This window comes from Haemaphysalis longicornis, unplaced genomic scaffold, assembly GCF_048455015.1.
Source record: "Haemaphysalis longicornis isolate Haplotype H1 unplaced genomic scaffold, Haemaphysalis longicornis Haplotype H1 scaffold_9, whole genome shotgun sequence".
Lineage (NCBI taxonomy): Eukaryota > Metazoa > Arthropoda > Arachnida > Ixodida > Ixodidae > Haemaphysalis > Haemaphysalis longicornis.
Genome location: NW_027526460.1, coordinates 32,622,081 through 32,634,457, shown reverse-complemented (window position 1 = coordinate 32,634,457; position 12,377 = coordinate 32,622,081). Strand labels below are relative to the sequence as shown.

Sequence of the window (12,377 nt, the reverse complement as noted above, 5' to 3'; positions counted from 1 at the left end):
GCGCCACTAACCATGACGTCAGTGAATTGCCAGCGCCGCAAAGTTTGTGACGTCATACAACGCTAGCGACTCGGGCGACGTGAACGTGAACTCCAGTTACCACAGTTTGTTTGGTCGCTTGGTCGTATCGCACACTATACCGATACGACGGCGACGACGACGCGACGCCGGCGAGTCGTTAAAACATCGGCCGACTGCCGAATTGCCAGACCGCGTTGTCACACCACGCCGACGGCGACACAAACACGTCGGCCGATGGAAAGTCGCCATAGTGTGACTGACTCGCCGACCGAAGACGCCAACAAAACCGGTCGCCTGACTGGTCGCACGACGCGTCGTCAATCGACCGAGAAGCGAGAACTGCGCCCCGACAACATTCGTGCCGCAATGAACGCGGCTCTATTTTGTTAGTTTCTGGAGGGTAATAAGCTCAGTAAGTTCCATGAAGCCCATACAACTCAACACTAGCGCTAATGCGATCCGTATTTTGGCGTTCGACGCTTCGGCCGTGCTCTTCGGCGACGCCGCTACCCCGGAATGTGTGTGCGATCGGCTCGCCTGTAGAAAATATAAGGTCAGTTTCGTGCGGAAGAACAGTTACGTAGGGTAATTTGGGTAATAAGGGATCAGTATCGGCCAAGGTTTTTAACGTAAAACGTAAAACCAAAGTACGGCAAGCACTATCCCTTCAGTGCAAAATCGCAGTCGCAGCCGGGCACACTTATTTTTGCGAGCGCTTTCGCAGAAGAGCAGAGTTGATGGCGATAAGCTGTCGCGGGGGCTTCGCGGAACCTTGCTGCGCAAGCGCTATTTAAAAAATGTGAGTTTACAAGCCAGGAATTCTATAAACTAGCTAGTAAACACCGACGTACGACTCCAAGGATGGGCCTCCATCTAGTACACCGGCCATATCGCGGAGCGGAATCGTTTGTTCGCTGGCTCAGTGGTCTCGCGCGTTCCGCCCATCCGGTCAACGTTGCCGGTTCGATTCGCGGCGGGGGCAGCTTTTTTTTTTTAGCGTTTTTTTTAGCATTTTTATGGTTTGCAAATCCATGGTTTTCATTTGTCTGCATCCGAGGATGCAGACAAAGAATCCAGGTCGGAGCTGTCGCGGCTTGACGTGACGAGTTGGCGTGTTTACTTCCGTGGTGAAGCACGTATGTGGAGGAGCAGACGCCGCAGTAAAGTCGCAACGTACCGCAGCGCCGCATGGTAGACACGCGTGGCAGAGCGTCCGCGCAACCATAGCCTCCTATATAACCTACTAAAGGAGGCTATGGCGCAACGCTGTGACGTCACTGCTTGAATCGGCGCCCAGAAACCGAAACCGAATCCTGTTCACATGAATCGTGCGATAATAAATTTTTCACTCAGAATATGTGCGTGTGAGAGCATGTATCATGCTTTCTAACGAATTATAAAACGTTTGCAACAAAGAATGCACAAGCAACAAATTTGGTGGCACAACACCTTTAACTTTGGAAACGGCAGTCGAGTTCTGCAAAGCAGCGGAAGTGGTGGCCGCACAGAACCGCTCCCTAGAAAGCGAAGCTAAGGTGCAGAGGGTTGAAAAAACAAGCGCTGCTGGACAATCTCACGCGGGAGGTCACCGTCGATGCTGTGGCTACTGTGACAGGAGTCATGAACCGAGACAGTGCCCAGCTTGGGGGAAAACATGCACGCTCTGCAATAAGAGGAACCACTTTGCGTCTTGCTGCAGCAGCAAGAGGGGCGTACATGAGGTAGGCGCCGCTACAAAGGCAGATGCATCGGACCAGACCTCGGATGCTTCGGATGAGGATTTCCAAATCCTAGCCGTGCAAATCGGCAGCGTTTCAAGAGGGCAGGACTGGACCGTGAGCTGCGATCTAGCCGGGCACGCAACAGAAATGAAAGTCGACACAGGGGCGCAGGCGAATGTCCTGCCGTACTCGTATTTTCGCAGGATGCGCATCCAAAGCCGCTTGCAGCCGTCGAGTAAGATACTCCATCTCGGCACCATTACCTTGGCACTGCGAATAGGAGAAAAGCAACACGACGTACAGTTTTTTGTAGTGAAGAAAGGCAAGCAAGCCTTGCTCGGGTTGGAGTCGTCCGAGCGCTTCGGGTTGATTGCACGAGTACACGACGTGGCCTCGTCGGCGGCCTCAACTGGCGACACTGACTTTGTGGCAGAGTTCCCAGAACTGTTCAAGGGACTAGGTTGCATGCGGAAACCGTACAGTCCTGCAATGAAGGGCGACGCCCCACCCACCGTTATGCCACCGAGAAAAGTGCCGCATGCACTTCGGCGCCCACTTCGGGAGGAGCTGGCCCGGATGGACACCGAAGGAATCATATGCAGGATGGAAGAGGCTTCAGATTGGGTGAGCCCTCTAGTAATTGTTCGAAAAAAAAGATTGTCGTCTGCGAATATGCATGGACCCTCGGTACATTAACCGAAGCCTCAAACGAGAGCACTACCAACTACCGTGTCGTGAAGAAATAGAGGCAGAACTTGCAGGGGCTGCGGTGTTCTGCAAGCTTGACGAAAATTGTGGTTTTTACCAGATCCCGCTAGACGATTAAACACCCAAGATGTGCACCTTCAGCACACCGTTCGGGAGGTACCGATTTTTGCGCCTTCCATTCGGGATCGTGTCAGCACCCGACATCTTTCAGAAGGCGATGAATGAGGTCTTCGAAGGCCTGCCAGGCACGCGTGTCTACGTGGACGACATTCTGGTCTGGGGCTCATCGAAGGAAGAGCACGATGAACGCCTACGTGCAGCGTTGACTGCAGCGAGAAAAGCAGGACTGACACTAAACAAAGAAAAATGCATTTTCGCCACAACTGAAGTAAAATTCTTTGGGGACCGAATCAGCAGACGGGATAAAGCCCGATGAACGTCTAATCAAATGTGCAGCTGACATTCCACGGCCATCGTGCAAGCAGGAAGTCCAAAAGTTCTTGGGTGTCGGGAACTACTTTGGCAAATTCATACCCCATCTTTCAAGGAGAACTGAGGCTCTAAGGTCGTTAATAAAGAATGGTGTTGCGTTTGTATGGGAGGCTAATCATGTCCAGGAATGGAAGGAGCTTATTCGGGCTTTGACGTCAGCTCCATTGCTTGCAATTTTTGACCCGTCGAGGCAAACTAAACTGTCAGCTGATGCGTCAAGCGTTGCTGTAGGTGCTGCACTGTTTCAGCTACACGATCAAGATTGGCGCCCAGTGGCTTATGCATCAAGGGTGCTCTCAAGTGCTGAAACAAGGTATGCACAAATCGAAGAGGAGGTTCTCGCTGTGACTTTTGCATGTGAGCGCTTTAGAGAATTCGTTAGATAGAGAGAGGAGCACATAACTGCTACATACAAATACGCCTTTAGTAGGAGTATGTGACATTGGTTTAACGAAAACCCACATTTACTGAAAAAGACGCAATTGCCCTAAATGTCGCATCTGCAGCGCTCAGAAGATTTCTAGAGGCGAAGCGCACGAAGATATGCTTAGAGAGCAAACACAGAAGACCGTGGACATTAGTGCTCTTTCAAAGGAAGATATTTTCTGATAACGCGCGCCTACTTAGCAAAGGTATTGCAATAAGCGGTGGTCCTGAGGTATGAAATTTGAGGAATTGGGTGAGAAGGCTGATAAGGCTGCGCCCAAAGAAAGGCCATAAAATATACGGGATTCGTTATTTGCACCTGATCTCACCCCACATTACTCATCGTGTGTAATCAGTGAGCGGTGCTGGAGTGGCCGGTTTTGCAAAAATCGACACAGTCTGCTCAAAATTGCCGGTGAGAGCAGTCAGCTTTAAATAGCGCTTCCCAGACTTGGCTGCCGTCAAGCCCCGTCCCTAAAGCGCTCCCGCGATATGCGACCACGCGGGAAAAGTTGTAGAAAATACTTGCATTTTTGGCTATCAATAACATTTACAGTAGCGTAGCCGATGAAAAACCGGCTTCATCTCTAACGACCTGCTTATAGCAGCCGGCGACAATGGGAGCCAGCATGAACAAAAATTCACGCATCTCCACGCAGTGAATCATGACGAGTGGGCGAAGCACTGGGGATCGTTCTTACTGTAAATCACCCGTCAGAGTGCTTACTGCTGCTAAAAGGACTTCCAATCCAGTGCAATCCAATACAAATCAATTGAATCCAATCCAATCCAATCCAACCATTTCAATCTAAACCAATTCAATCCAAACCAAATCCGAATCCCTTCAATCCAATCCAATCCAATGCTCCTCGCGCATGCGCAGCACGGCTCTCCAGGAGCACACACACTCTCTCTCTAACCTTTTGGGAACCTTTTATTTTGTTCTGGTTCACCTTTTGTCCACCTTTTGTTCACAAATGTTTCGATTTACACGGTGCTGTGCGTCTCTCCCTCTCCCCCTCTCTTTCTCACGCTCTAACCTTTTGTTAACCTTTTATTTTGTTCTTGTTCACCTTTTGTGAACATTTTGTTCACAAATGTTTCGATTTACACGTTGCTGTGCGTCTCTCTCTCTCCCTCTCTCTCTCTCTAACCTTTTGTGAACCTTTCATTTTGTTCTTGTTCAACTTTTATGAACCTTTTGTTCACAAATGTTTCGATTTACACGGTGCTGTGCGTCGCTCACCCCTCTCTTCTTCTCTTCTCTTCTCTCTCTCTCTCTCTCTCTCTCTCTCTCTCTCTCTCTCTCTCTCTCTCTCTAACCTTTTGTGAACCTTTTATTTTGTTCTTGTTCACCTTGTCTGAGCCTGTTGTTCACAAATGTTTTGATTTACACGGTGCTGTGCATCTCTCCCTCTCTGTCTCCTTTCTCTCTCCAACCTTTTGTAAACCTTTTATTTCATTCTTCTTAACCTTTTGTGGACCTTTTGTTCACAGATGTTTCGATTTACGCGGTGCTGTGCCATGAGCATGGACGCCGGACGCCGGACAAGCCTCGGCCTTAAGATGCTTCACCACTAAAACTGCTGTATAGAGACGGAGCGCTCCGTCAGGTGGTGCTAAATATAATCCCAACCTCGCCATCTTCGCTTCTCTCGCAGTGAGACTGTCGCGGTCGCGGAAAAAATGGTCCCGGAACAAATGGACGCGGAACAAATGGCCCCAAAACTAATGGTTCCGGAACTACAGGTCCCGGAACAAATGGTCCCAACTTCAAAGTAGGAAAAATTGGTCCAACCTCTACTGCACCTATGCATGAGTGCCTGTATGAGGGAAGGAGGTAGCAACGTTTGTAGATCTAGTAACGTTGGGACGTAGGGAGTGCAGTGTATTTATATGTTTGTATTTGTGCACAATGTATTTTGCATCTGTCTATATTTGATATATTTGCTAAGCCTGAGTTTACTTGAGTTAAATGCTGCACACAAATTTGTCGTCGTACGTGTATCTTCAACCATGCTTCCGTTGCTTGTGTTCTTTTATTTGTTAAAGCTTGAGAAGCGAGCCCCACTGGAGCCTGTTTGGAAAGCATATTTACAGTGACAGTATTATTTAGGTTATGTGAAGTATCGAAAACGTGAGTGGGCCGGTACCGCTGAATATCAGACAACATAGAGCTGTAGTAGTGCATCACGCTCGCCAATTTTTCGCTATTTTTTAAACAAGAAATTTACCCGATAAATGGTTTATTGCGTTAGCTAAGCTGCGTTACGGTGCTCTCCGTCTGAAATGCTTCGATATCTGCAGTTCGAATCAAGTGAAGCGGCACTAATGAAGATTTTGGACCTTGATGATTTTGCAACTTGCAGCTCAGATACTTTTTTTTTCTCTGGAAATATGCAATGAGTCTTATTACGCCTCTTATCTTGTTTCAAGGTTTAGAAGACTGCTGGTTCTAACATGCTTTGTTAATTTTGCCGGCGTGTTGCGTGAGCGTGCCAGTTGCTAAGGGAAAGCAGGTGAGCTCGTTGAAACTGGTCGCCCACCATGAACAACAAACTTGATTGCGCGAAATTGCATTTGAGCAGAAATATATGCAGGTTATTCTCGCAAATAGACAAACAAGTTTTCGCGCGTCTTTCTGACGGCTTTACTTTCCCAGAAATTGCGAGAATCAAAGACGGTCACTTGTCATGGTTCAATGAAAAGCCAACGATTGATGCAAGTTTATGCACCGCCATCGCCAGACTAGCCTTTTTGGACGCCCCTTAAAAAGCAAAGATCAAACAGGATGGACAGGGGGGGGGGGGGGGGGGGGGGTAGGGGGGATGGGGGTAAGTGGCTCGCTTCGGCAGAATATTTCGGAGTTAGAAACAGCGCAGGAACAGGACGATAGGAGGATCACACAAACACGGCGCTGACTAACAACTGATGTTTATTGTCGCGAACAGGCAGGCAATAAATAGGAAAAGACAGAAAACAAGTGACATACTAATCTAGGAATGACAAATGCATAAAATACGAAAAAATTTAACCCAAAACAAAATCTACTGTGGTACAGTAATCTGTACTACTGTTATATCTGCAGCAACCAGCATAATTTATATCACAGCGTCCTCACAATCTCTCCTAGCTAACAAGATATTCAATTTCTTTCCCAGTAAGGGAGTCGGAGGGTGTTCCGATGGAATCCTGCTGATGGGTGTAAATTTCCCATGCTTTTGTGATGTGCCGCCGCAGCCTGTCTTGATACGTGGCCACTAGGTGGCACTACTCAAACGAAAGCGAGCAATTTGGGCAATTCGCAACATGCGCAGCGAGCGTGCTTCCTGTTGCGTTTCTTACATCGCACGCGTGCTCCCGAATCGAGGCAGCGCCCCGATCGGCCCACGTACGATCTTTTACATGGCAATGGTATCTCATAGATAACCTCTTCCCGGCACTGAACGAAGCGCTTCCCATGTTTCGTCGCGCACCTGTTGGCCGCTGGGCATTCGTTGTTTACCTTGCGACAAAGACTACCCAATTTGTCAGGGGCAGAGAGAACAAGGTCTACACCCGATCGCCCTACTATTTTCTTTATCAGCTGTCTGTCAATGAGGGTGGCTTTGCTGTTATGCCGTCGGGGACCTACTCAGAGAAGGAAACGCAAGCGATCGCTGAAAACTTCCGCACTGTTTCCACAAAGAGCCAACGTAAGGTTATGTGGAATCATTTTGCCGGAAGAGGTGCCCGAGACCATTTGTTCCGAGACCATTTGTTCCGGGGCCATAAGTTTGCATAGGTGCAGTAGTGGTGGGACCATTTCTTGCTACTTTGAAGCTGGGACCATTTCTTCCGGGATCATTTTTTCCGGGCCGGGACGGCATCTCGCGTTCACCCGCGTGCACCTTTTGGTTCCGATTGTACAGCAAGGCGAAACATTTCAACAGCATCGGCACTGAAACAAAGCTTACGGCCTGGGATGGGGTATTTCTTGTACAGTATTATTTTCGCTATCTGTGGTTTGCGTCTTATAATTAGCCCGTGCTCAGAAAATGATCCCGCATACATTTACTTTACATTTAGATGCATTTTCCTCTGTCTTTGTTTCATATAACCGACTAGGCATGCTTTACCAATCCCGTTTTACCGTCCAAGATTTGTGATGTCATAGGTCGTAGTGGGAGAAATTGCATGTGGCGGCGATACTTAAAGCTCTCGCGCTTTCGGCGTTTTCTGCGTTGACAAGCAACTGCTGCTGTTGCCAGTGATATCGTTGAACAGAACTCTAATGCACCCACGGTGTCCTAATGTAGCCATACAGTCACACTTTGCGCCTATTTAAACGCTAAGCCTGCAGTCATCGCCGGACGGCGTTCTCACTTCCTCTCTGACTCAGTGAGCTGCCTTTGTAAGTATACCAACAGATCACTGGGTAATTAATAGCTCCGGAGATAAATCTTTAATCGAATTTACAAAATTTAAAGGGCAACATTATATCTCCACCAAAAAAAGCTCCGGGCTGGTAAAGTTAAATTAAGCTTTCCCTTCGAGGTGCGCTCTTTTTGCCGTAAACGTAACTAGTGACCATAGTTTGTGCGATGTGGAACCTCTTTTAAACCGTAATAAGTGAGACCGGATAATGAAATGGCCTTATTTTACCAGGTTGACGACTGACTGAAAGTCCTTCATCTTCAGGAACTTGGTTCTGAAACATAGGGAGAAGTCGTCGAGGGTTAGCCATGACAATCACATCTCTATCTTAAATGTTTAAGCATCAAACAAACGGTTACAACGCAGTCAATGAAATATGGCAGCATGTTAGAGTTAAATGAATTGCATTATGATCCTGTGAGACTTGAGTAATAATATATCCAGCGCGCAACACAAAATCCCTCCAAAAATCCACGGGACGAGAATATATTGACTTTTGTCTTAAAAATACTCTCATGTTACAATACTAAAAATACAGTGCCGAGATTTGAAATCCACCGACGTGTAGCAATGCGAGAAGATTGTACCCCTGCTTGGGGGATGCTTTTCAGTAATGTTTCTACGTATTGCCTGCACATAGACCTATCAGGGGCTCCGACTGCGGTGTTGAGGGTACTCCCTGTATATTGGGGAAAGGGCTTCGCCGGTTACATACATTTAGCACTGTGCCACTGCATGAAAGCCATTTTCCCCGAAGCCAACCGCACCGGATCAATGGATCAAACAGGTTTTTGTAGGGGCTCTATAGAAGACGGCAGCTGCCGAGCAGCAATTTCTCGCTCACTATAGGCGAGCCTGGCATATTGCTGCCGCCGCCGCACTCTCCGATCCTTCACATGTTTCGGCACCTGAGTAGTTTACGAACATTCCCTCTGGGGGTTAAATTTAGTTATTTCTGTCTAGGCTAATCGATATAACGGGAACGCATGATTATCGGGGTACAACTATTCCGTAGATATCTTCGGGGGTGTATAAACACTCACAGCAATGTGGCTGCCATCCCGGCGGGACAGAGCTTCTCGGCGAGCTTCACGCAAGATGGTAAGAACTTCTCAGAGTTCATGAAGACGTAGTTGTCATTTGGGAGGTGGGGCAGCCGCTTGAGGTACTTTTCGGGCAGGAGAGGCGCGATGAGAGACCAGGCGGCGAGGACGATGTAGTTGAGGACGCTGTGCCTGCGGAAAGGTATCCTTTTGCAAAAAATTGCGCCAGAAGAAGAAAAATTCGTACCCTCACGTAATCTTATGGCGAAATCATGGCGATATTCATTCTTAGTGGCTACATTGTAGTCCACGATGATTCTTGGCTTTTGATTTTAGTGTCTCGTTGCAAATTACTTCTACGGGCTTCTTCTCAGTTACACCACGTCTGCGTATCTGGGTTTTCGTTTCTTCGTCTTTGGGGGCGAGACACTTCAATAAGCAGGCTGGTAACACTCCACATCTTCGCCAGAATCACAGTTCTGCGCGGCTTGGCTGCACCTGGTGTACTCACGTGCCTCCACGTTCACTTGTTATGCGGCACGCACTTTAGGAATCTTGATGAACCTTTTCGTCGACAGAAAGAAGCGTGGAAAGATAGCGGCAATAAAGAAATATAATATCGTTATATCTGTAACGAAGCAACTAGCTGTTCATTACTTTGTCGTGTTTACCAAATGAACCCGAGCCCATGGTAACACGGCTACGGATTTTTCATACTTTTTTAGAAGCATTGCGAACGTATCAATGACCGGCATGTTTACCGGCGTTGCCTAGGAATTTATTATTATGCGTGAAGAAAACCCTGTTCGAAATCACTTTAGATTTCTGTAGCTACCTTCAAACTTACGTTTGAGCTTTCCACTTAGAGTACGCGAATCATGTATTGCGCAGACGACATCGCAAGCCTCATGCGGGTCAAATTATCATCTTTGCGCATGTTGGGAGTTATTCCGAGCTAGCGGTGTTCAAAAATCTGTAGCCTTTCGCACCATAAGGGTGCGTTTTCTCCAAGTACGTCATCGGCGCACTCTTGCCCTACATCTATGTTTTTTGCGTCGTATGTTTGGGCTTCCCATAAAATCAGTTCTATCAGGTGTGTTTGTGTTTCGTATTGTGTATTTAGTTTTTTGTATTTTGTATTTAACCTCCTACACCTTCTCATGTCAGTGCCATTTCCTGATTTAATGCAGGAATACCAGCCCAAATACTTGCTTTTTCGCAATATATAGATGTAAGTTTTTTAAGGCCGCTCACAAAAGCTATCTTTGTGCCTTTATTGCTCCAAGCCTTGTTTTGAGCAATGTATGTTTTATCCGGGTACTACGAAAAAAATTGAAGCCGTTCCTCTCAATTTGAAAGCTGTCGATAGTGCACAGCAGTGATTCGCCGGAATGGGCTGCAGCGCCGTTATCCGCTCACTGCTGCCACCCAATCCATTTCAAGTTTCCTGCCTTCGCAGTGATCGCGCGCCTCCTGCCTGAAACTTCGCCAGCGGTAGTTCTGCTCTTTTTGTGCTTGCTTTTCCTCCCTCACGTGCCGGTGTTGCACTGCCACTTTTTTTTTTTTCGCTTATTATTGTAAAAACCAACTCAACAAGCATTCCTAACTAAATGAACACGGGCGCTGCCGGTTAACTGCGTATATTTTCCGTCAAATGTACCTACAGTTTTCTTCGCGCAAAACAAAGGGGAGATGTATGACAAGCGTCAGCGATTCACGAGTTTCGAACGCTTATTACTATATAAACCGCTTGGCTTTCGAAGCATCTGGGTTACGCCAAGACGACAGCGGCTACGACGGAATGCGGGCTCTACTTGGGTCCAGCGAGCGAGCTACGACGACGAGGTGCGGCCCTAAAGCGCTCTGCCCTTTTAAAAAAATGGGGAAATAGCGCAGTTGTGCAGCACTAGGCTGCTACTGAGAATGCCCGGATTCAAATTCGTGTGAACTGGAATGTTTTTTTTTTTTTTATCAGCGAAGCTGTTTTTGCTGGCTGTAATGTGTGCGGTATGCGGCGTCATCAAAAGCCTGGGTCATAATTACTCCCGCCGTTTACTGTGCACGTGAGCACACACCTCACGAGGAGCGCCCGGCGTCATCCAGGCTTGCGCGTGGCACTCGCAAAACAATACCAAGGAAACAGTTCGCGTGCGTCCGCGCCTCAAGGAGAGAGCACAAGACCGCTGGCGCTACAGACGCCCAGTTCGCGAAGCCGGTTTTCGCCGTTTTAAATGCGAATGTATTTCTTAGCCGCAGGTTGTCTTGCGTCGTTGAGCGGCGTGCGCCTAGCAACAGCTGTGGCGCGCGCCTAGCAACCGGAGCAGGTGCGGAGTAGCGGAGGGCAAGGGGAGAGGAGGAGCGCGCTCGGCGTGTGAGGGCGCTCGCATCGCGGAGCTCGGGCGGAGTAGCGGAGAGTGAGTGGAGAGGAGGAGCGCGCTCGGTGTGTGAGGGCGCTCGCATCGCGGAGCTCGGGGCGGAGAGAGAGCTCGCGCGCGCGCTGGCGCGGGTCTCTCTCTCCTCTCCGCGTACCCCTCTCCGCTCGCTGCGCATATAAATGCAGGGAGCGCGCGCCTCTCTCCGTGACTGCTTGCCGACTGGCGCCTTGATAGCGATGGAAGTCGGTGAAGTCGAATCCCTCGCGGCAACGATACCGCAAAGAAGAATTCGGTGCACCCAATGCATTCGCATTTCCGCACGATCCCCTTCGGGGAGGTGGGGAGATTTTTTTTTAGCGCGTGCTGGCGCGTTCCACTTTGGGAGAAATGTGAAATCCTGTGGACAAAACGATCCGGGCCCGCCAGTCATCCGCGAAGAAAACGATATAGGTGCATATGACGACGGCTACTACTACCACAGTGAAAAGCGATGGTGGAACATGTAAATAAACAATTTAAAACCTAATGCAATGCGTGGTGGTGGGTCCCTCAGTGATTACGTAGAATGAAATCCTCAGGCTTCGCTGTGGTTGAAATCCTTGCGCGATTTAGTGCAAGCTTCGCCCATTTAATTTTTATTCATTCTTTGCGGCGACTCTGCGGCGATTTTCAGTACCTGGAGAAACTACAACAATCACGACGGCGTTTCGCACAATGCGGAACTTAAGGGTTTTTTAGCCTTAGTAATAAGTTTAAAGTGCTCTTGATTCGATTTAGGAAATCCTTCTATGTAATGCAAGTTGTGAAGATAACTGAAACTCGTATCAGACATTTACTATAACAAAAAAGGCACATTACTATTAGCTGTATGGTTTAAGATGTGGCTGCAAGAGTCTGCGGCTGAGGGGTGTTGCTGAGTTAGCACGGAAATGAGAGAAAAGATGAATCATTACCAATGTCATTTACTGATTGAATGGGGGAAGGTCGGCCTTGAGGTGGACTAAGATGAATTAAGTTAGATCAAGGTAAAGATAAAGAGAAGATAAGGTGGATTAAGGTAGCTATTAAGGGGGATTACGGTGAAGGTAGGGTGGGTATGAGCGAACGTCGATATAGCACAGATTGTAACATACGGAAGTGTGGCTCCTGTGTCAGCCGGTGGACGTGTAGTAAAG

The 12,377-nt window shown here is 48.2% G+C and overlaps 1 protein-coding gene across 1 annotated transcript in view; it reads right to left on the bottom strand.

Moving 5' to 3' along the window:
• Nucleotides 1-12,377, bottom strand: part of LOC144153134 (uncharacterized) — a 99,844-nt gene that overhangs the window by 28,372 nt on the left and 59,095 nt on the right. Inside the window, exons 18-19 of the mRNA XM_077684788.1 lie at nt 8,828-9,019; nt 8,013-8,058 (exon numbers count right to left, since the gene is read on the bottom strand). Of these exons, the coding sequence (XP_077540914.1) occupies nt 8,013-8,058; nt 8,828-9,019 (238 nt within the window). The remainder of the gene's footprint in view (nt 1-8,012; nt 8,059-8,827; nt 9,020-12,377) is intronic.